At 37.5% G+C, this 22,256-nt stretch overlaps 1 protein-coding gene across 1 annotated transcript; it reads right to left on the bottom strand.

The window, feature by feature from the left end:
- Positions 1-14,814: 14,814 nt before the first annotated feature.
- On the bottom strand, positions 14,815-15,600 carry GJB6 (gap junction protein beta 6; the record flags this gene model as incomplete). Its single annotated transcript, XM_081278911.1, has 1 exon — positions 14,815-15,600. The coding sequence occupies one exon, from the start codon at positions 15,598-15,600 to the stop codon at positions 14,815-14,817; it is 786 nt and encodes a 261-aa protein (XP_081135037.1).
- Positions 15,601-22,256: the final 6,656 nt, after the last annotated feature.

Here is a 22,256-nt window from a genome sequence, read left to right as displayed (position 1 = left end):
AGAGACCCTAGAGAGCTCTGTTGCCCCTCCCCAGGTGAGCACAGAACAAAATACTCCCCTTCAATGAACCAGGAAGCAGGCCCTCTCTAGACACTAGATCTGTTGGTGCCTTATTTTGGACCTCCCAGCCTCCAGAACTGTGAGAAATGAATTTCCTTGGTTTAAAAGCCACTCTATCTATGATATTCTGTTACAAGAGCCCAAGCTAAGTGTAATTTTGACAGAGGCACTTTAGGGTATGCTTAAGATTTTGACCTCATTTTGGCTCCAACTGAGGGGAGTCAGTCATCTGTTCATAGTCGAGCTGTGGTGAACAGACAGGAGGTACAATATGGTAAGTTTCAAATTCCAAGCATCTAGGAAGTAGATTAGAGGTTGTGGCACATTTTCAGCCAAGAGCATCTCTGGTATTGGGGCCGAATCCAAATACTAATTCTTGAGGAGTGTCTGTTTCCTGTGAGCAGTTTATTAGACCATTCATAGATCTCTCAGGGCTGAAGTTCAACCAAAACCATTAAATTTTCCTCTGGATTTTTGCCTCCCCTTTTCCAAACACAGGAAAGTTTAATAGACACCCATGATCAGCCAGAAGAGACTGCTTCCAGTTGTACCAATATATTTTGTATAGAAAACTAACGACTGAGTGAATAAGAGATGAATAAGAGCAACATGGTATACAAAGAAATAATTCCTTATAGCTTAGGGCTAATCAGAACTTAAAATACCACATTAATCCTGAATCCATAAATTTAAAAATTATGTTAGAAAAAAACTAGAAAGATATTACTTTAGTACCTGCCTAGTAAATCATGCTTAGAAATAATTTAGACTAACAAGTACCTTCATGTTTCTGAGGCTTATGAATGATGGACTATCTGCTGCCAGTGTTAAAATCTTTAAAGAAATTCTTGACTGTTTTCCACTTAATTTCATTCCTCATCTTGGTGAATTTTTCTCACTGCACTCTGTCATCTGAATGGTTTCAAGGCATTCTGTTAATTCACCAGTTTTTTTTTCTTATTAAAATGACCTGAAAAGACCTTGGCCAAATGGGCTCTGTTTGTCAATCAGCATTCACCTAGTACTCCCTGTGGTTTGGAGAAACCATGGCAACTGCAAGCCTGGCAAATAGGGAAGTTGTTCACTGGGCTTCCCATCTCCAGGGCAGGGAAGTTAATGAGCCTTTTCCCTTTCCCAATAGCCATGCCAAAAATTTGGGGAAGAAAATGCTGGTCTTTCATACTCAGATTAGTCCAATGCGCACTTGTTGGGGCACACTACATGAAGAGACAGGTTGGGGTGGGGAAAAGGAGTGAGATCATCTCTGCTTTGACTAGGAGCCCCTGTCCTGGCATAAAGAATGCTCAAACACCTTCAGAGCAAGGCTGGGCAGGAGGGCAAGGAAGGAGTGGTTCTGCTGGGGGTGAGGCAGGGGACCTCCACAATGAAGACTTCCAACCACTTTAGAAGGACAAGCTGGAGGAGGGGACAGAGGCAGGACTTCCATGTAGGAGATAGCTTAAGCAACACCCAAGAGGTGGGGATGAGTGAATGACCCTTGGGAAACAACACAGTGCCCTGAGGAAGCTTAGGAACAGGGAATGTGGAGAGGGAGATCCACTGGGAAATTCATGCTGAGGGCAGAGGGGTTGGAAAGCTAGTGGTTCAAAACACCACAGAGAATAACCCAGGAAAAGCCTTCTGTCTTTAGCCAAAGGACAAGTAAAGGGGAATCCTAGCGAGACACAAACATTTTAGACAATAGCATGTTCACTTCAGCCAAATGTCCCAGGAAAAACATATCCTACCACTGTTATGCCAGCAAAGATAATTACTATAATCAGGACAGTTGAATATTGGTGGAGGGATGGACCCAAAGGTTAATGGATCAGAACAGAAAACCCAGAAATGGACATGTCCAATTGTTTTTTGGCAAACAAGAACAAGAACAACAACAAAAGCAGTTCAATGGAAAAACATCAAACAGTACTGGGCCTATTGGGCATTCATAGGCAAAACATATGAATCCTAACTTAGTCTCAGATTTATATAAGAATTAACTGAAGATGGACCACACACTTAATTAAAGTGTGGGTATGTAAAATGATACAGCTGCTGTAGAAAACAGTTTGTCAGTGTCTTAAAATCGAACAGTGTACCTACCATGTAGTCCAGCAACTGGACTCCAGGGAATTTATTATAGAGAAATGAAAACTTGTTCAAGAAAAACCTGTACATGAATGTTTATTATTCACATAAATAAAAAAACCAGAAAAATTTCAGATGTCCTTCAATTGGGTAAATAACTAAAAAACTCTGGTACATGTATAATATTGAATACTACTCTCAATAAAAAGAAACAAACTATCAAAGACACAAGGATGTGGATGAATTTCCATAGAATTATGCTGAGAGAAAAAAATCTGATGCCCAAAGGTTATATACTATATGATTCCTCTTATATAACATTCTTGAATGATAACATTATAGAAGTAGTAGCATATTAGTGTTTGCCAGGCTTGAAGGTGGGGAAGTGATGGGTGAGAAGGGAGGGATTTGGGTGTGGGTAGAAAATGGCAACATGGGCTCCTTACAGAAATGTTGGTATTCTGACCTTATTAATGTCAATTTCCTGGTTGTGATCTTGTCTAGAAGCACTCTGACTTTTGACTTACAAGTTTCCAAATTTACAATGGTACTAAAGTAATTTTCAGTAGAAATTGTACTTTAAATTTTGAATCTGGATCATTCCTGGGATAGCAATATGTGGTCTGATCCTCTCTTGTGATAATGAGCTGTGGCAGTGACCACAGATCCCAGCCAACTCCAGGATGATGAGGGGAATCCACAGATACAGTGTGCTGTGAACATCTGTGATGTTCAGTATGCTGGATGGATTAAATTTGTTATCAATGTATTATACCTTTAAATTTATGAAGGGTTCATCAGGATGTAACCCCATCATAAGTTAAGGAGCCTCTGTTCTAAAGTTTTGCAAGATGTTGCAAAAGAACACGAGATCTCTTCATTCTTTCTTTCTTTCTTTTTTTTTTTTTGAGAGAGAGAGAATTTTTAAATATTTATTTTAGTTTTCAGTGGACACAACAACTTTATTTTCTTTTTATGTGGTGCTGAGGATCAAACCCGGCGCCCCGCGCATGCCAGGCAAGTGTGTTACCGCTTGAGCCACATCCCCAGCCTTCTTCATTATTTCTTATACCTGCATATGAATTTAGAACTATTCCCAAATATTAAGTTTTTTAGAAGAAAGGAACATTTATAGGATGGCTAGGGAATTATGAATGTTGACTGGAGTTTTATTATGATGTGTTTTTAAAAATTTCTTATTTATACATAAATCCTTTTTAGTTATACATAACAGTAGAATGTATTTTGATATATCATACATATAGGGAGTATAACTTCCCATTTTTGTGGTTGTACATGATGTGGAGTTACACTGGTCATAGATTTATATATGAACATAGGAAATATATATGTCTGATTCATTCTACTGTCTTTTCCATTCTCAGTCCCCACTTCCCCCCATTCCCTCTGTCCTAATCCATGAACCTCCACCCCTCCCTGCATACCACCTGTTGTGAGTCAACATCCACATATCAGAGAGCACATTTGACCTTTGATTTTCTGGGACCCACTTATTTCACTTAGCATGATAGTCTCTAGTTCCATCCATTTACCAGCAAATGCCATAATTTCATTCTTCATGGCTGAGTAATTTATACACGACATTTAAAAAAATCTATTCATCTATTGAAGGGCACCTAGGTTGGTTCGATAGTTTTAGCTATTGTGAATTGAGCTGCTAAAAACATTGATGTGTCTGTGTATGTTGATTTTAAGTCCTTTGGGTATATGCCCAGGAGTGGGATAACTGGGTCAAATGGTAGTTCCAGTCCAACTTTTCTGAGGAATCTCTATACTGCTTTCCAGAGGGGTTGGCATTGTGTTTTTTAATTAAACTTTTTATTTATTCTAATTTGTTATACATGATGACAGAATGCAATTCATTTCATATTATACATACAGAGCACAATTTTTGAAGTCACTCACTATACACAAAGTATTTTCACACCATTTGTGTCTTCATACATGTACTTAGGGTAATGATGTTTAACTCATTTCACCATCATTCCTACCCCCTTGCCCTCTCCCTCCCCCTTCCTCCCTTTTGCCCTGTCTAAAATTCCTCCATTTCTCCCATGCTCCCTACGCTCCCCATCGCCATTATGAGTCAGCATCTTCATATCAAAGAAAACATTTGGTCTTTGGTTTTTGGGGGATTGGCTTACTTACTTAGCATTATATTCTCCAACTCCATCCATTTACCTGAAAATGCCATGATTTTATTCTCTTAATGCTGAATAATGTTTAAACATTGATATGGCTGTGTCCCTGTAGTATGCTGTTTTTAATTCCTTTAGGTATAAACCAAAGAGTGGGATAGCTGTATCAAATGGTGGTTCCATTCCAAGTTTTCCAAGGAGTCTCCATACTGCTTTCCAGATTAGGTACACCAATTTGCAGTCCCACCAGCAATGTATGAGTGTGCCTTTTCCCCCACATCCTTGCCACCACTTGTTTGTATTCTTGATAGCTGCCATTCTAACTGGCGTGAGATATAATCTTAGAGTAGTTTTGATTTGCATTTTTCTAATTGCTAGAGATGTTGAACATTTTTTCATATATTTGTTGATTGATTGTATATCCTCTTCTGAAAAATGCCTGTTCAGATCCTTGGCTCATTTATTGACTGGGTTATTTGTTTTTTTTGGTGTTAAGGTTTTTGAGTGCTTTATATATCCTAGAGATTAGTGCTCTATCTGATGTGCTTGTAGTAAAAATTTGCTTCCAAGATGTAAGCGCTCTATTCACCTCACTGATTGTTTCTTTTGCTGAGAAGAAGCTTGTTAGTTTGAATTCATCCCATTTATTGATTCTTGGTTTTAATTCTTGCTCTATAGGAGTCTTATTAAGTAAGTTGGGGCCTAATCTGACATGATGGAGATTTGGGCCTACTTTTTCTTCCATTAGGTGCAAGTCTTGGGTTTAATTCCTAGGTCCTTGGCCCACTTTGATTTGAGTTTTGTGCATGGTGAGAGATAGAGGTTAATTGCATTTTGTTAAATGTGGATTTCCAGTTTTCCAAGCACCATTTGTTGAAGAGGCTATCTTTTCTCCAATGTACATTTTTAGCTCCTTTGTCTAATATAAGACAACTGTAGTTATATGGGTTAGTCTCTGTGTCCTCTATTCTGTACCATTGGTCTACAGGTCTATTTTTGTGCCAGTGCCATGCTGTTTTTGTTACTATTGCTCTGTAGTATAGTTTAAGTTCTGGTATAGTAATGCCACCATTACTACACTTCACTCTTCTTGCTAAGGATTGCTTTGGCTATTCTGGGTCTCTTATTTTTCCAGATAAATTTCTGATTGCCTTTTCTATTTCTATGAGGAATGTCATTGAGATTTTGATTGGTATTGCATTGAATCTGTATAGTGCTTTTGGTAGTATGGTCATTTTGACAATATTAATTCTATCTCTCCAAGAACAAGGTAGATCTTTCCATCTTCTAAGGTCTTCTTTAATTTCTTTCTTTAGAATGCTGTAGTTTTCATCTTAGAGGTCTTTCACCTCTTTCATTAAGTTTATTCCCAAGTGTTTTATTTTTTTTTTTGAGGCTATTGTAAATTAAGTGTTTTTCCTAGTTTCTTTTTCTGAGGATTTGTCACTGATATACAGAAATGCCTTTGATTTATGGGTGTTGATTTTATATCCAACTACTTTGCTGAATTCATTTATTAGCTCTAGGAGATTTATGGTGGAATGTTTTGGGTCTTCTAGGTATAGAATCATATCATCGGCAAATAGTGATAATTTGAGTTCTTCTTTACCTATCAGAATCTCTTTACTTTCTTTCATCTGTCTGATTGCTCTGGCTAGAGTTTCAAGAACTATGTTAAATAGAAGTGGTGAAAGAAGGCATCCCTGTCTTGTTCCAATTTTTGGAGGGAATGCCTTCAATGTTTCTCCATTTAGAATGATGTTGGCCTGGGGTTTAGCATAGATATACTTTACAATGTTGAGTTATGTTTCTAATATCCCTAGTTTTTCTAGCGTTTTGAACATGAAGCTATGCTGTATTTACATAAATGTATTACATTTATTGATTTCTGTATGTTGAACCAAACTTGCATCCCTGGGATGAACTCTACTTGAACCCCACTATCTTTTTGATATATTTTTGTATTTGATTTGCTAGAATTTTATTGAAAATTTTTGCATCTATATTCATTAGAGATATTGGTCTGAAGTTTTTTTTTTTCTTTGGTGTGTCTTTGTCTGGTTTTGGAATCAGGGCAATATTGGCCTCAAAGAATGTGTTTGAAAGTGAAGTATTTCATGAAGTAGTGTTAGTTCTTCTTCAAAGGTCTGGTAGAACTCAGCTGTGTATCCATCCAATCCTGGACTTTTCTTGATTGGTAGGCTTCTGATGGCATTCTCTATTTCCTTGCTTGAAATTGATCTATTTAAATTGTGTATATAATCCTGATTTAGTTTGGGCATATCATATGCCTCTAGAAATTTGTTGATGCCTTCAATATTTTCTATTTTATTGGAGTACAAATTTTCAAAATAATTTCTAATTATCTTCTGTATTTCTGTAGTGTCCATTGTAATATTTCCTTTTCATCATGGATGTTAGTAATTTGAGTTTTCTCTCTCCTTTTCTTCATTAGCATGGCTAATGGTTTATCAATTTTATTTATTTTTTTCAAAGAATCAACTTTTGTTTTGTAACTTTTTCAATTGTTTTTTCATTGATTTCATTTTAATTTTAATTATTTCCTGTCTTCTACTGCTTTGGGGGTTGATTTGTTCTTCTTTTTCTAGGGCTTTGAGATGTAATGTTAGGTCATTTATTTGTTGACTTTTTCTTTTTTGAAGGAATGAACTCCGTGCATAAAATGCCTTCATAGTGTCCCAGAGATTTTGATATGTTGTATTGGTGTTCTCATTTACCTCTAAGAATTTTAAAATTTCCTCCTCAATATCTTTTGCAACCCATTGTTCATTCAATAGCATATTATTTAGTCTTAGGTGTTGAAGTATATTTTTTCATTTTATCATTGATTTCTAATTTCATTCTATTGTGATCTGATAGAATGCAGGGTAGTATTCCTACTTTTTTGTTTTTTCTAAGATTTGCTTTGTGGCATAAAAATATATGGTCTATTTTAGAGAAGGATCCATGTGCTGTTGAGAAGAAAGTGTATTTGTCAGTTAAGTCTACTTATTGATTGTATTATTGAATTGTATAATTTCTTTGTTTAGCTTTTGTTTGGAAGATAAATCAAGTGGTGAAAGAGGTGTGTTAAAGTCACCCAGAATTATTGTATTGTGGTCTATTTGACTCTTGAACTTGAGAAGAGTTTCCATATATACTTATAACTATTATCCTTATTCTTGTTGATGTATAGTTCCATTAAGCAGTATGAAATGTTCATCTTTATCCCTTTTGATTAACTTTGGCTTGAAGTCTACTTTATTTGCTATGAGGATGGAAACCCCTGCTTGTTTACATAGACCATGTGAATGGTATATTTTGTTTCAACCTTTCACCTTCAGTCTGTGGGTGTCTTTTCCTATGAGATGAGTGTCTTGAAGGCAGCATATTATTGGGTATTTTTTTAAAAAATCCAACCTACCAGCCTATGTCTTTTGATTGGTGAGTTTAGGCCATTAACGTTTATGGTTATTATTGAGACATGATTTGTATTACTGGTCATTTTTATTTATTTTTGGTATTTAGCTTGACTTGGTTTTTCCTTTGGTTGGCTTTTCCTTTCTTGTAGTTCTTCCCTTTGCAGATTTTCATTTCCTCCTCATGGATATTTTGCCAAGAATGTTCTGTAGTGCAGGCTTTCTTGCTGTAAATTCTTTTAGCTTTTGTTTATTATAGAAGGTTTTTATTTCATTGTCAAATTTGAATCTTAATTTTTCTGGATATAAGATTCTTGGTTGGCATCCAATATCTTTTAGAGTTTGGTATATGTTGTTCCAGGATCTCCTGGCTTTGAGAGTATGGGTTGAAAAATTTGCTGAGATCCAAATTAGTCTTCCCTTATAGGTAATCTGATTTTTCTCTCTTGCAGCCTTTAAAATTCTATCCTTATTCTGTATGCTAGGCATTTTCATTATAATGTGTCTTGGTGTAGATCTGTTGCAATTTTGTACATTTGGTGTCATATAGTCCTCTTGTATTTGATTTTCCAATTCATTCTTCATGCTTGGAAAATTTTCTGATATTATTTCATTGAAGAGATTGTGCATTCCTTTGATTTGAAACTCTGAACCTTCCTCTCTCCCAATAAATCTTAAATGTGGTCTTTTGATGGTATCCCATAATTCTTGGATATTCTGTTCATGGTTTCTTACCATCTTCACTGTGAGGTCAACTTTATTTTCAAGATGGTATATTTTGTCTTCATTGTCTGAGGTCCTGTCTTCCAAGTGATCTAGTTTGCTGGTGATGCTATCTATTGAGTTTTTAAATTGGTATATTGTTTCTTTCATTTCAAGGAGTTCTGTTTTTTTTTAAAGTATCTCTCTTTTTTTCTTGGAGTAATCTCTTACAACATGTATTTGCTTTCTTATCTCTTTGTTGGAGTGATTGATTTTTGCCTGTATCTGCTCACTTAGGTCATTCTTTAATTCCTAAATCATTTTAGTTATGTATCTGAACTCCTCCTTTGAAATTTCACCTACTGAGCTATCTGTGGATTCTATTGTTGTAGTATCTTTGTTTGTTTGGGGTACTTTCCTCCTTTGTTTTTTCATGACATCTATGTGTCTTCCTCTCTCACAGTGTAGATCTGAGGTATTACAGCTTCTGCCCCTTTGTCTTATAGTGTCCCTATAGGTTATCAATACCCACTTTTAAGGGCAAGCTCAATATTACAGTACTCAATGTACCCTATGTGCAGCCATATATCAGTTAGCTTCTATTTTTACACTTACAATTTTGTCACTATAATCAGAAATGATGAGATCAGTTATTTTCTACCATAAATAGTCAATGGGTTTGCATAATGGCTTACAGTTTTTAATGATAGATGGGGGGACTGGAAGGTTGGCTGAGATGTTTATGAGGTAGGATGTGAGAATATAGAGGTATTAGATCACATGACTAGTGAGAGGCTAATCATAAGAGTGGCTGTTAGTAGGAGAAACAAGATAGGAAACCCCGTACAAGACTTCCTGTTACCTCAGCAACAGGATAACTGTTAGCACCACAAGTAGAGAAAAACTCTGGTGCAGCCAGGCCCAATGGGACCTTGGTGATGTCTTACCAGATCCTTATTGTTGTCCCTTGATAGAAGCTGCGATATCCCAGTTTTGTGGTGGTGGTAGCCTCAAGCCTATATGTACCCTAATGTTGGGCCAAGGAGCCATGCTTTGGTGAATAAGGAATCCCAGCACAGGGTGGCTCCCGGGGCAGGCACAGGATGGGCTGTGGTGTGGAGGGGAAGGTGGCAGGCCTCTGTCAGGATCTCCGGGCTGCCTGGCATTGTGTTTTAAAAGTTTTGTATGAATTTGTTACCAAGCAAGGGCTTGCTGCCAAATACACATAGAACTCAATGCTATGGCACTGCTATTCATAAAATGAGTTTTATTGATGGTCAATCAATGAGAATATAGGAAATGTCCTCATATCTGTCTCTCAAGTTGGCCAGTAATGAAGGGACTGGTCAAGGGTAAGGGGAAACAGAGGGATGATGGGCTGTAATCAGGAGTCTTTTGGTGGAACAGTCTACACCCAGTACACTGGTCCAGGTGCAATATGGACCAGGTGGATAATTCTGGTTGGTCCCGCTACACTTGGCAGTACCCCTTGCTTCTAATCTACATCCATGAGGTCCTGTTCTTTCTCAAGTTCTACATATCCTCAGAAACTTTTGGTTGACCAGGCTCTCAAAGTCATTTTAAGCTATGAGAACATAGCTAAGGTTCTGTGCCTGTTTCCTGAAAAACAATTTGAACAGTACTTAGGAATAGAAAAATTGCAATTTTATGAATCAGTTTCATATTCTTTAAAGATCCATACTGGACTATTTATAGATGAAATAATATGTGTTGGATTGGCTTTAGAAAAACCAGAGTAAGGGAGAAGCAGGTGGGTGGGTGGGGGGATTGGTTGGAAAAGTGTTTAGCCATGAATAGATAACAGTTGAAACTGAGGAATAAATATGTAGGTTCACACGTTACAAGTTTGTCACCATTCATAGAGCTGTGGGAGGCGAGGCAGAGTTCTGGCTAAGCCCAGGATTTTGCAGATAGTCTGCCTTGATGTGATTCTCAGCTGTGCTACTTATTAGCTGTGACCTTGGGCAAGTTATTTATCTTTCCATACCCTATGGGGCTAAGATCTTACAAGGTAATTGTACAGATAAGTGAGATTACCAAGGAAAAATGTAGGGTGAGGAAAGAATGTTTCTTGGTGGTAACTTCACTCAGGGATGGGGAAAGGAAGAGAAGCCAGAAGAAGACAGAGGCATAGTTGGAGGTAGGTCAGGAAACCCAAGGTTAAGTCAGGAAGTATTTAGGAATCCAGAAAAATATTTTTAAAAGTTATAGGTAGAAGAAACCAATGGATTTGGTGTTGAGGAAGTCATTGGTGCTGATAATGGCTTTGGTTCAGTGGAGAAGATGGACCCAGATTCAGTGCTGAGAAATAGATAGGGAGAGGAAAATTGGGTGCCCTGATGGGAGGCTGGAGAAGATGGCAAGGGGGGTAACATAGGTGGAGGGAAAGAGCATCTAGCAAGGTTAAAGAGCAGAAGGAAAGGAAAGAGGAAGGTGTGGAAGATAAAAAAAAGGGTTTTGTTTCTGCCCTGTGGCTATTGTGAATGATGCTGCAGTGAACATGAAAGTGCAAGCCTCTCTTTTCACTTCTCTAGCCTATGCACACAGAAGCGTGATTGCTGGTAGGTCCAGTTTTAATATTTTGAGGAATTTCCATACCGTTTTTCTTACCATTTGCCCCAAGTTACATTACCACCAACAGAACAAGAGGGTTCCAATTTCTTCATATCTTCACCAGCACTCATTATTTACTTATTTATTTATCAATTATGGAGATGGGATTCAGGGCCTTGTGCACACCAGGTAAGATCTCTACCACTGAGCTATACTCCCAGCCCCATTTTTTTTTTTTATAATGGCCATCTTAACAGTTGCAAAATGATATTTCATTGTAGTTTTTATGCATACTTGAACAAAGAGAATGTGGTATATACATATAAATGGAATATTATTTAACCTTAATATGGGAGGAAATCTTCTCTTATGCTACCATGTGGATGAACTCTGAGGACATTATACTTGGTGAAATAAGCCAGATACAGAAGGACTAACACTGAATGATCCTACTTATAGGAACTCTCTAAAACAGTCACCCTAATAGAAGCAATGAATACAATAATGGTGTCCACCGTTGGCCATTGGGTTTGAGGAAACGGGGAGTTGTTATTCAACACGTATAAAGTTTCAGTGATGCTACATGAATAAGTTCTAGAGATCTGCTGTACAACATTGTGTCTGAAGTTAATGATATGGTATTGTACACTTCAAATATTTTCCCAAAAAGGTGGATCTTATGTTAAATGCTCTTGTACACACACACACACACACACACACACACACACACACGGAGCATAGGAACTTTTGGAGGTAATGGATCTCCCTTTATTCCCTTGAATTAGTGTTGGCATCCCAAGGGTTAACATAGGTCAAGATTCATCAAATCAGACTCATTTAAATCGTGCAGTTCTGTGTATCTTATGTGTACATATCGTTGCATATTATAAATAAATATGTATAGTCCCGAAGAAGAGAAGTGTTCTCAGGAGCAGGGTGGGAAGGAAATCCCTCTTCCATCCAGGCTGGGACTGTACCAAGGATGCATTATCTGCCCTGACCCTGCCTTATACCTGTGTATAGGCTTCATTTTATACCTAAATAGCCACTTCAAAAGAAAGGAACATCAGAGGATAAATTAGTGATGACTAGCGATGATGAAATTGTGACTTTGTTTTAAAAGGTTAATTCTTTTTTTTTCTTCTTCACAAAAAAGATGATTTATTGAACTTCATGGTGAAATGTAACATACTTTTCTACAATAAAACTATTCAACTTTATATTTCTTGAGGAAATATGTTATTAGCAATATACTTTCATTAATGCATTGTTAACAACAAACTACATTAGATTCTGGGGTAGTTTCCTTTGGTGTTCTCAAAGATTTTTCTAAAACATACCTGATATATCAATTAAAAGCGAGAGTTAAAATAAATTCACAGACTTACAAAATGTGTGATTTGTGCTTAAAAAAATTTATGACTAGTTGTTAGATAATCACCATTTTGGAAATGATTTCAACAGTCTATGAGATGTTTTATAAATATTTTGGAATATCTAAGAGCTTTATCCCATTCAACTGATAACACACCAAAAATTAAAATGTAAGTTGTTGCAAATGATACAAATATTTTAAAATTAATAAATTATTAAAGTGAAAAAATAAGTCCTTTCACAGAAGTACAAAGGACACTTATTACTAATTTCTTATAAAAAAGAAAGTTAAATTACTTCTTTTTAAAGTCATAATAACAGTACTGAAAAAACACAGATGTGCTTGGAAAGTCTATAAATTTTCTTCCCCCACTTTAGGAAATGTTTTGAAAAGCAACAGATTCCCTTTAAAAAATTACTACACCCATCACAACTACTCCAGCTGTCATTTTACTATAAAATAGTTACAAATCAATGTTAATTTAGATAAAAGTAAAATGATTTTTATTTTTTAATTCTAGCATGATTAAGAAAAATGGATTAAAAAGGTTAATTCTTGATTTTTATAAATTGGTGCTAGAATATTCAGATGAACTGATACAACCATGATTTGCTTTAGACTGTGAAGAAAATGAGAATCACTTTTTTGTTTTTCTGGAGAGAGGTTCTGAACAGTTCCTTTAGGAATCAAAGTGCCATAGCAAGCCTTCATATATGTTCATAATTCATTAGGAGTTTTCTGGTTTGGTGCCATTATTCATCAGTGTCCTGAAGGTGCCCTAGGCTGGCCATCCTTTTATACAGAGGCTGCATTTGTGTGTGCCTCATTACTCCCAAGAGTGACCAGTCTGTGGCTGGCTGACTCATTCATACCCACCTTCCCTCTGTGTTCAATCTGGAAATCCCTGGGGAGAGAGAGATTTCCCCATCTCTGGGTGTAAAGTCACTATGGACTGAAGGGATTAGGTAATGAGTCTTTCAAAACGAGCTTTGTTTGAAGGCTGCTTTTGTGGTTTGGGTATGGTTTGAGTGTGTTGCCCAAAGCTTCATGTGCTAGACGCCTGGGGCAAGTGTGGTGATGTTGAGGTGGAGGAACTTTTAAGAGGTGGAGCCTATTGTAAGGTAATTAGATCATGGGAGCACTTCCCTTGGAAGGGATCAATGCTACTCTATCAGGAAGACCCTTGAGAGTGGATTGTTATAAGTGGGACTGGCATTTCATTTGCTTACCTTCTGTCTTGCCATGTGATCTTTCCCTCCAAATATGCTCTGATCATGAAGTCATGTTTTGATGTATCCAGAGTTGAGCAGATGCCAGTGCCAAGATCTTGGAACTCCAGAACATTTAGCTAAATAAACCTTCTTTACTATATGTCACCCAGTTTCAGGTGTTTTGTTATAGCAACATAGACTGGACTAGGAAAGCTGTTGAAGATCTTCCTAATCTTGTCTTAACTGACCCAAAGGACATTTTCCAAGAGTCCTACAAGCAGTCTGCCTATCCCTCTCCAAGCTGAGGACCTGTTAGGTTGCTAAACTCAACCTGTGCTCATTTATCATGAGAATGCAAGAATCTCTGTTGAAGTCCTAGCAACTTTAAGCACAGTAGCTAGTGGCCTCCCTAGCAAAAGTAACACAATCAGCTTATCACACCACTAGTGATGGCAGCAAGGGACCCAGAAGGAACGGAGACCCATAGCACATATGAAGACTTGAGCAATGGGTTTGAGCTTTATTGAATCGATCACATTTATGTTTGTTTCATAACAATTGGCAAACAGGCTAGTTTTAAAAAGCATCCCACTTCCATATAGCTCCATCTACATTCAGGAAGCAGTAAAAATATATTGTACAAAGAACACTTTCCACCTTGAAAGTATCATGACAGTTCATAAATTTCTCAATAGACAATGCAAAACAATATTTACAAGATAGACCTTTTTTAAATTCAAAATTGAGATACCTGTGGTACAGTTCTAAAACTAACATCATATGTATTTTTTTCAGATAAGGAAGGCTGGTCATTATAAAAATACTTTATATAAATTCAAAGTCAGAACTAAAACATTCAATCCTATAAAAATATCTTTTACTAATAAAAGTATCAGTTTCTAGAAAAAAGTTCTTTAACAACAGCAGTAAAATAAATTTTCAGGAAAACCTACTAGGTCAGATGATCCGCATAAAATGAACTCGTTAAAGTGACTTCAAGTCTCAGTCTCAACCAGTGTTTTGTTTTCAGAGATGAACCATGTATTTGATTATGTCACATGTGAATGGCACAAGTATTCTACAAAAAGTGAACTCAAGTATCTACTTATTATGAAAGTCATTTATAAAGACAAACTTTACAGCCTAGAGAGGGGATTTTCAGGTTGTCTTCTCCTGGAGAAGACAAATGTTTCATTAGGATGTGACAACACTTTATCTTGAAATGCTTAACTTGGAAAACCTGTGATTGCATTTTGACCACTATCTGAGATCAGCTCATTCATTTCATTTTGCTTACTCTCTTTTATGGCATGGTTTGGGTGATTTCTTTGGGTCTGGGTTCTTTTGGATCTCCTAAAACACACTTTCAGCAGCAGATAACACAGCTCTGCCACATTAAGCAACATGCAAATCACAGATGCAGAAATCATAAAAATCGTAAACACAGTTTTCTCAGTTGGTCTGGAAATAAAGCAGTCAACAAGATTGGGGCAGGGCTCAATCCCACATTTCAGCACCCAGGGCAGGTGGTACCCATTGTAGAGGAAGTAAAACACATACATAAAGGCAGCTTCGAAGATAATTCGGAAGAAGATGCTGCTGGTGTATGTCCACCACAGGGACCCCTCTATTCGAACCTTCTGCTTTTTTATGTCTTCTAGGTCTTTGAATTCATTTTTCTTCTCTCCTTTCCTGAACCTGCGGGCAGTTTCGTGTCTGTAGTAGGCCACATGCATGGCCACCAGCAGTGCCGGGGTGGACACAAAGATCAGCTGCAAGGCCCACAGGCGGATGTGGGAGATGGGGAAGAAGTGGTCGTAGCACACGTTCTTGCATCCTGGTTGCAGAGTATTGCAGACAAAGTCTTCCTGTTCATCACCCCACACTTCCTGGGCAGCCACCACGAGGATCATGACCCGGAAAATAAAGATGACTGTGATCCACACCTTCCCAATGCTGGTGGAGTGTTTGTTCACACCCCCAATGAAAGTGTGCAGGGTCCCCCAATCCATTGTGTTGTTTTATTCCTAAACAGGCAAAAAGGCAAAGTGCCTGTGAATTGATAAAGTAGTATCATGGTGATGTCATAGACATGAGCAAAGTTCTTTTAGACTGTGATATTTTATAACTTCAACACCCTAATCTGTTAGTAAGAGTTTTTCTAAGAATAAAGGTCCACTTAAACACATTCTGCTGTTTTTGACCAGAAATAACTGTTTTGAGGGAAGGTTTAGGTTTAGGACCTTTTCAGTTCAATTGAATTCAGATTACCTATTATGCTGCTATTGGCCATTAATCCTGGAACACAGGTAAACAAATTCATGTCCAAGCTCCCCTTGCCCTTATTTTTGGTACTGTGGATTGAAACCAGGGGTGGGCTCTACCACTGAGCTACATTTCAGTCCTTATTTACTTTTTATTTTGAGTTAAATACCACTAAGTTGGTATTTTATAACTTCAACCCCTAATCTGTTAGAAGAGGTTTTCTAATAAGGAAGGCCCACTCTAAACATATTCTGCTGTTTTTTGATCTCACTAAATTGGTCTCACTAAATTGCTGAGGCTGGCCATGAACTTGGGATCCTCCTGCCTCAGCCTCTGGAGTCCCTGGGATTACAGGTGTGCACCACTGTGACGAGTCAAATTCCCTTTTAATCACTATGCAAATACACATTATGTCAGTTTGTTTTTACCCAAGGGCTCATAGAACTTCCACAGATTTTATTTAATTAGATAGTTTATCTAAGCAAAAAAAATCATTTGTTAGAATGACATTATCTGGTTGATCAAGCAGAGTAAGAAGGGGAAAAATAAACCAAATACTTATTAGTTCACTCTGTACGATATTTTTATGCTTACATCTAGCTTGAATCGCATCATTTTTATACTTACATCTAGCTTGAATCAAATCATGTAGTCTTAGGAAAGCTAATGTGTCAACTACCCTCCTCCAAAAGAGAATCAAAAAGTTTTACACAAATTGCTTCCTTATTCTTCCATGTAACCAGGTCTCAAAAAATGGGTCTTGTTCACACAAGACTTTAGAGTCACTGTTGAAGGGGGCTGTCACTGTAGCCCAGAGCCTCCCTCTCTGCTAATGACTGATTAAACATCCCGAGAGAAAATAGACTCATTTGCATTTATAGAAATGTTGGTTATAATTCAAATAGCTGCATTTTTATCCTACATTGTCAAGGAAGACTAAAGAACTGGTCAGCATTCTCTTAAAACAAAACAACAAGATAAGATGAATGATGGATCCTTTGAGAAACTTTGGAAAATGGAAGACACTTGCCCCAGAAGAATGCACTCAGGCAATTTTTCATACACTGTTGAGGTACGATGGAGTCACCAATGTTATTCTGCCCGCTTGTCTTAGATTTTCTTGTCCCTAAATGGGTAAGGGATGCTGGTCAACCTTCCCCTCTAAGCTCCCAGGTCCTGTGCCCTTGTCCACTGACCTGACCTCTGATGATGTTAGCTACTCCTCAAAGCAACTGGGTAAATGAAGGCAGCCTGCCCAATTCCAGAAGTGCCTGGATCCCCACACTAACCCCCCTCCCTTTGGAATGGGAGGCTAATGTGCACCTGAAGCAACATCTTTTATACCCTTAATACAGTCAGCAGTCCTGTGGTATAAAAGTCCAGCTCCCATTTTAATTGGCTTTCTGAGAAACTCAGTTTTTGCCCTGGGTTTGGCTTTTAGACACCACAGTTTTCTCAGAAAGATACTAGGGCTAGGTGTAAGGAAGCATCCACAACCATCCCTCTGATAACTTCTGTACTGATTCTTCCTCCTTCTGAACCAGGCAGTGGAAGTTGGGGCACATACTATAAGGGGAGGGCAGAAGGGTGCCTTCAGGGCAGAGCTAGAAATGTCCACATCTTGGTTCAAAAACTTTCTCCTTCCTTGGCCCGGGTGTCAAAATGTTTATAGATCTAAAAGTTGCTTGAATACTATGGAGAACAAAATGTTTTAAAATAGAATATGATAAGAACATTTGGATTCTTAAATACAAACTCATATTGATTTGAAAAGCTCACACTGTGGTACAAATGGGAACCTCACAGGATGGAAGTAACTTAGCCTAGACTTTAGGGGAAGAACTGTAATTTTTTAAATTAAAAAGAAAAGAGGAGTAGGATTTCATAGCTGAAGATTTGAAAAGATAGGAAATTGAGGCTTCTCAATGACCATTCTCTACGGTTAAGTGGGTCAAGTAAGAGAAGAAGGGGATGTCTCCCTTAGCCCAAGGAGTGGAGATTTTAAAGTCATAGAAAGAAAGAAAATGACTCAGACCCCCACACTCAAGTGGAGTGGCCCAAACCTATAAACATGATTCAGCGGGTTAGAATACTACATGAGGTAAACCTTATAAAAACAGAACATAAAAAAGTTAAAAAGTTAGAATAGGAAAAAGAAAAATAAGATAGTTGAACCCAAAGTACAAAATATTGGGCACAATCCTTGGATCAGATGGTATAATTTTAATAGATAATCAATAAGAGGTAGAAATTAGTTTCTTCTTCTTTTTTTTAAAAATTAAAAAAAAATTTGTGATGCTAGGGCTAGAATCCAGGGCCTTAAGCATGCTAGGCAAGTGCTCTACCACTGAGCCACACCCTTAGTCCAGAAAGTCTATTTTAATGTCCCTATTTTATAAAAAATAATTTATTCTAAAAACATTTTTTTTTGGTACTGGTGATTGAACTCAGGGGCACTTGGCCATTGAGCCACATCCTCAGACCTATTTTGTATTTTATATAGAGACAGGGTCTCACTGAGTTGCTGAGGCTGGTTTTGAACTCGCCATCCTCCTGCTTCAGCCTCCTGTAATCCCAGCAGCTCAGCAGGGATATTAAAGTTATAGGAAGTTATAGAAAGTTATAGCCACCAGGGCTGGGGATGTGGCTCAAGCGGTAGCACGCCCGCCTGGCATGCGTGCGGCCCGTGTTCGATCCTCAGCACCACCTACAAAGAAAGATGTTGTTTCCACCGAAAACTAAAAAAAAAAAAAAAAATAAATAAACATTAAAAATTCTCTCACTCTCTCCCTCTCTCTTTAAAAAAAAAAAAAGAAAGTTATAGCCACTGTACCTGGCTAAAAACTATTTTTTAAAACATGAAAGAGATGTCAAGCGGGAGCATACTTTCTGAGAACTTATTCTATTCTTCTATTCCCAGAAGAATTAGATATTAGAGTACTAGAAAGAGTGCAGATGGAATCTGCATTTTTCTATGTTCTAGAAGCTTTATTTTTCTTTGCTTTTGTTGAGATACTTTTTAATTTAAGTGCATAGTTCAGTAGTGTGAAGTATATTCACATTGCTGTGAAATAGATCTCTGGAACTCTTTCATTTTCCCAAACAGAAACTCAGGATCCATGAAAATAACTCCCCATTTTTCTCTCCCTCCAGACCTCAGCAGTCATTATCTTCTTTCTGTGTCTATGATTTTGACTACTCTACATATATCATATAAGTGGGATCATAAGTACTTGTCTTTTTGTGGTTGGCCTTAGTCACTTAGCATAATGTCCTCAAGATTTGTTCATGATGTAGTGTGTGTCAGAATTTCCTTCTTTTTAAAGACTGTATAGTATTTCTTTGTATGCATATACCACATTTTGTTTATCCACTCATCTGTCAATCAACATTTATGTTGCTTCCACCTTTAGGCTTTCATGAATGATGCTTTTATGAATAGAGTATACTCTATGATTTCTGGATCATATAAGAATTGTTTTTGATTTGGGGGGATTTTTCATAGGTGATCTAAATGTTATTATTCAGAATGAGAGAGTGACCCAATGGCTGGAGAAGGACAAATATCTTGGTTTTCAAAACAAGAGAAAAATCTATGCATGTAAACCCAAGAACCTTCTGGTATTATGGCCAGGATAATGTGCCATGCTGGTATTACTAAGCCCTAAATTTCCCAATACATTACTGCAGTCACTGGGAGGGCTTAGTGGCCTCTAGGAGACTCTTACCCACCCAAAGAGCCATGGGAGCAAGGAGGTGACAGACAGCCGAAGATTTAGTCAGGATGAAGGGGGCCCTGGGCTCCACTTGCTCTTCCTACCTTGCCTTGTCAATGGGCAAAGGCACTATGGCCAATGTGGGGGCAGTCTAAGGAATGGGCCTGGAAAAGAAGTGGGGGCCATGGAAGCCCTGAGACTTCCCTTGTAAAAACACATAACCCCAAGGATAATCTTTCACAGATACCTTGTTACAGAAAATTGGAAGGCATAACAATCTTGGGGAAATTGTCACTCATTACTTTCCAAAATTACTGCACCATTGGAACCCTTTGTAATGGCAATAAAAGAAATCCCTCTTTGCTTTCCTGTATCAACAGGGCTGGAACCAATGGGAGGAGCTATTTCAATAAAAAGTAAACTATTAACTCCTTCTTTTTAAACCAGAGGTTTGTTTTAACTGGCATCTTTCTGGCTGTCTTATAAGGAACAAATAGAGGTCGTCTTATAAGCAAGTGGTTATATTTAAACTTAAAAAGGTAAAATGTATCTGGTCTTGTGGCATATCTAATTATAATAAATATATTCATGCCAAATTCTTGATACTAAAGCTCCAGTCATAAATATTTAGCTCCCCAAATAAATAACACAGTGACCTTACTTAGGAGGATACACAAAGTATTATAAAGATCAATTGCTCTTTCCTTTCACAATTCAAATCATTTAGGTCTATTGGCATTCTAACAACAATGTGATTTCTTTGTAATTTAAAAACTTTTTATTTAAGAATTTAATCACTATTGGTTTAAGAGTGCGATTTTAGTTTCACTGGAGACAGAATCCAAACTAAAATCCTAAAAATTAGAGCATTACCTCTGAGCATACCATAAGGGGTGGCAAAGACCTTTCACTTTCTACATGGTTTTGTTCCCTTGTGGTCCTTTCAGAGTCATTCAGTGAATATTTGATAGATTTGAGGAGAGAACACCCTCTTCACATCGTCCACATGAGCTCTAGAGAGTTGAGAAGTGTGCATGGATAAAAGGGAAATAAGGACCAAGCAAAACAAGCAAACCTGAGCCTATTGCTAAGGACTCCCAGGAGTCAGGCTGGAAGAAATGAGGGCAAGGTCCCTCTTCAAGGCTTCTGACTTTCTTCTCCTCCACCACCTGATTGCCCAGAAGTCAGCTGTCCACAGTGGGGATACAAATAAAATCTTTCTTTGCTTTCTGAAGTCAGCAAGGATGTCACCTGTTGAGCAAAAAATAGTACCTGTGAGCATGCTCTTTGAACTCCTGCCACACATGTTTATTGAATGAATTTTGTGGGTAGTTTTTCCCCTTCATCCCCAGAATTGTTATAGGGCAAGTTCAGACACTGTCAATTACTCAATGCTTCACACTTTAAACTCATTCAAAACAAAACAAAAGGTGCTCTTTAGTTATTCCTCTATCAAAATAATAATAATAATAATAATAATAATAATAATAATACCACCTATCCCCAAACCTCAAGGCCACCCCTCAAACATTAAAAAACAGTCATGAGAAAGAGTTTGAGGAATTGGTATCCCCAAATCAGCAAGTTTTCTTTTTAAATCTCATACTCATTCTTTAATTCAGAAGAATTGATTTTTTTTTTCTCTAGAAATCTCAGGTCATTCCAGGGATAACCCAGTAGTAGATTTTTAAATGTAATGATGAAAAATTTCAGCAATTGTGTTTTTAAAGTAATGACTAATGATGACAATATATTTGGGATTCATATACTTCTTCAAAATTAACTCAATAAAATCGGAACTTTTTTTCTATGAGTTTAAATATAAAAACAGACAATCCACAGAATTCCATGTTTCTTACTTCACTTAAGAATTGGAAATTTCAAAAATAATTTCCATTAAGTTTAACTTCCTTTCTCTGGGTCTTGTTAGCAGTGTCTGCTCATTAAAGCAAATCTCTGTCCTTCCCAAACATATAAGTTCAACTAGATTTCAATGACTCTGGGAAAAAAATGAAAAAGGCCCCCTAGAGCTCAGTTCCTTGCTCATGGGTTGAGCAAGTAAAACAGAAATCTTAAGCTCTGACAATGTACCCATGGGAAGATTTTGCCCTCACAGACCAAAAGTTATTTTTCCACAAATTTATGTCTTTTAACATTTTGGCTAATTTACACAAACTACTAATAATTCCTGGAAAATTCAGATTGAATCAAAAGATGCACAGTGAAGATATGTAAGTTAGAATTTTCCTTTCATCCTACTGAAATGCCAGACCATACTTATGTAGTCCCTTTCCTTCTCAACTCTCTTATAATTCAGAAGAGAAAAAGAATAAGGTCACCATTACCTGTATCAGAATTTGTCTTATAAAAAAATCATCCACCAGTGGATCAGGTGGACTGACCAACACCTTTCAGGTTTTATTCCTTGTAGGGATGGCAAAGGGGGACCCTTCATGATCCCCAGACGGACTAGAGACTTGGTGTTCTCCCTCATAACCGGCCCCACCTCCCCCATACTTGGCACAGTGCAAACAACATCACCAAAGACTCTACAGGGTCCAAACAACGCACAAAGCTCTCCACAGGAGCAGTTTTGAGAAGCATCCTGCAATTCTAAGGAGATTCTTTGGGTCAGGACATTTTCTTCTAGAACACTGCTTACATTTTGCTAGAACTGGGGCAAGAAA

The sequence above is a fragment of the Spermophilus citellus genome (genome assembly GCF_964194105.1).
Source record: "Spermophilus citellus genome assembly, chromosome: 1".
In the NCBI taxonomy this organism is placed as follows: Eukaryota; Metazoa; Chordata; class Mammalia; order Rodentia; family Sciuridae; genus Spermophilus; species Spermophilus citellus.
The sequence above is the reverse complement of the archived record's forward strand: the minus strand, read 5'-3'. Positions and strand labels throughout refer to the sequence as shown.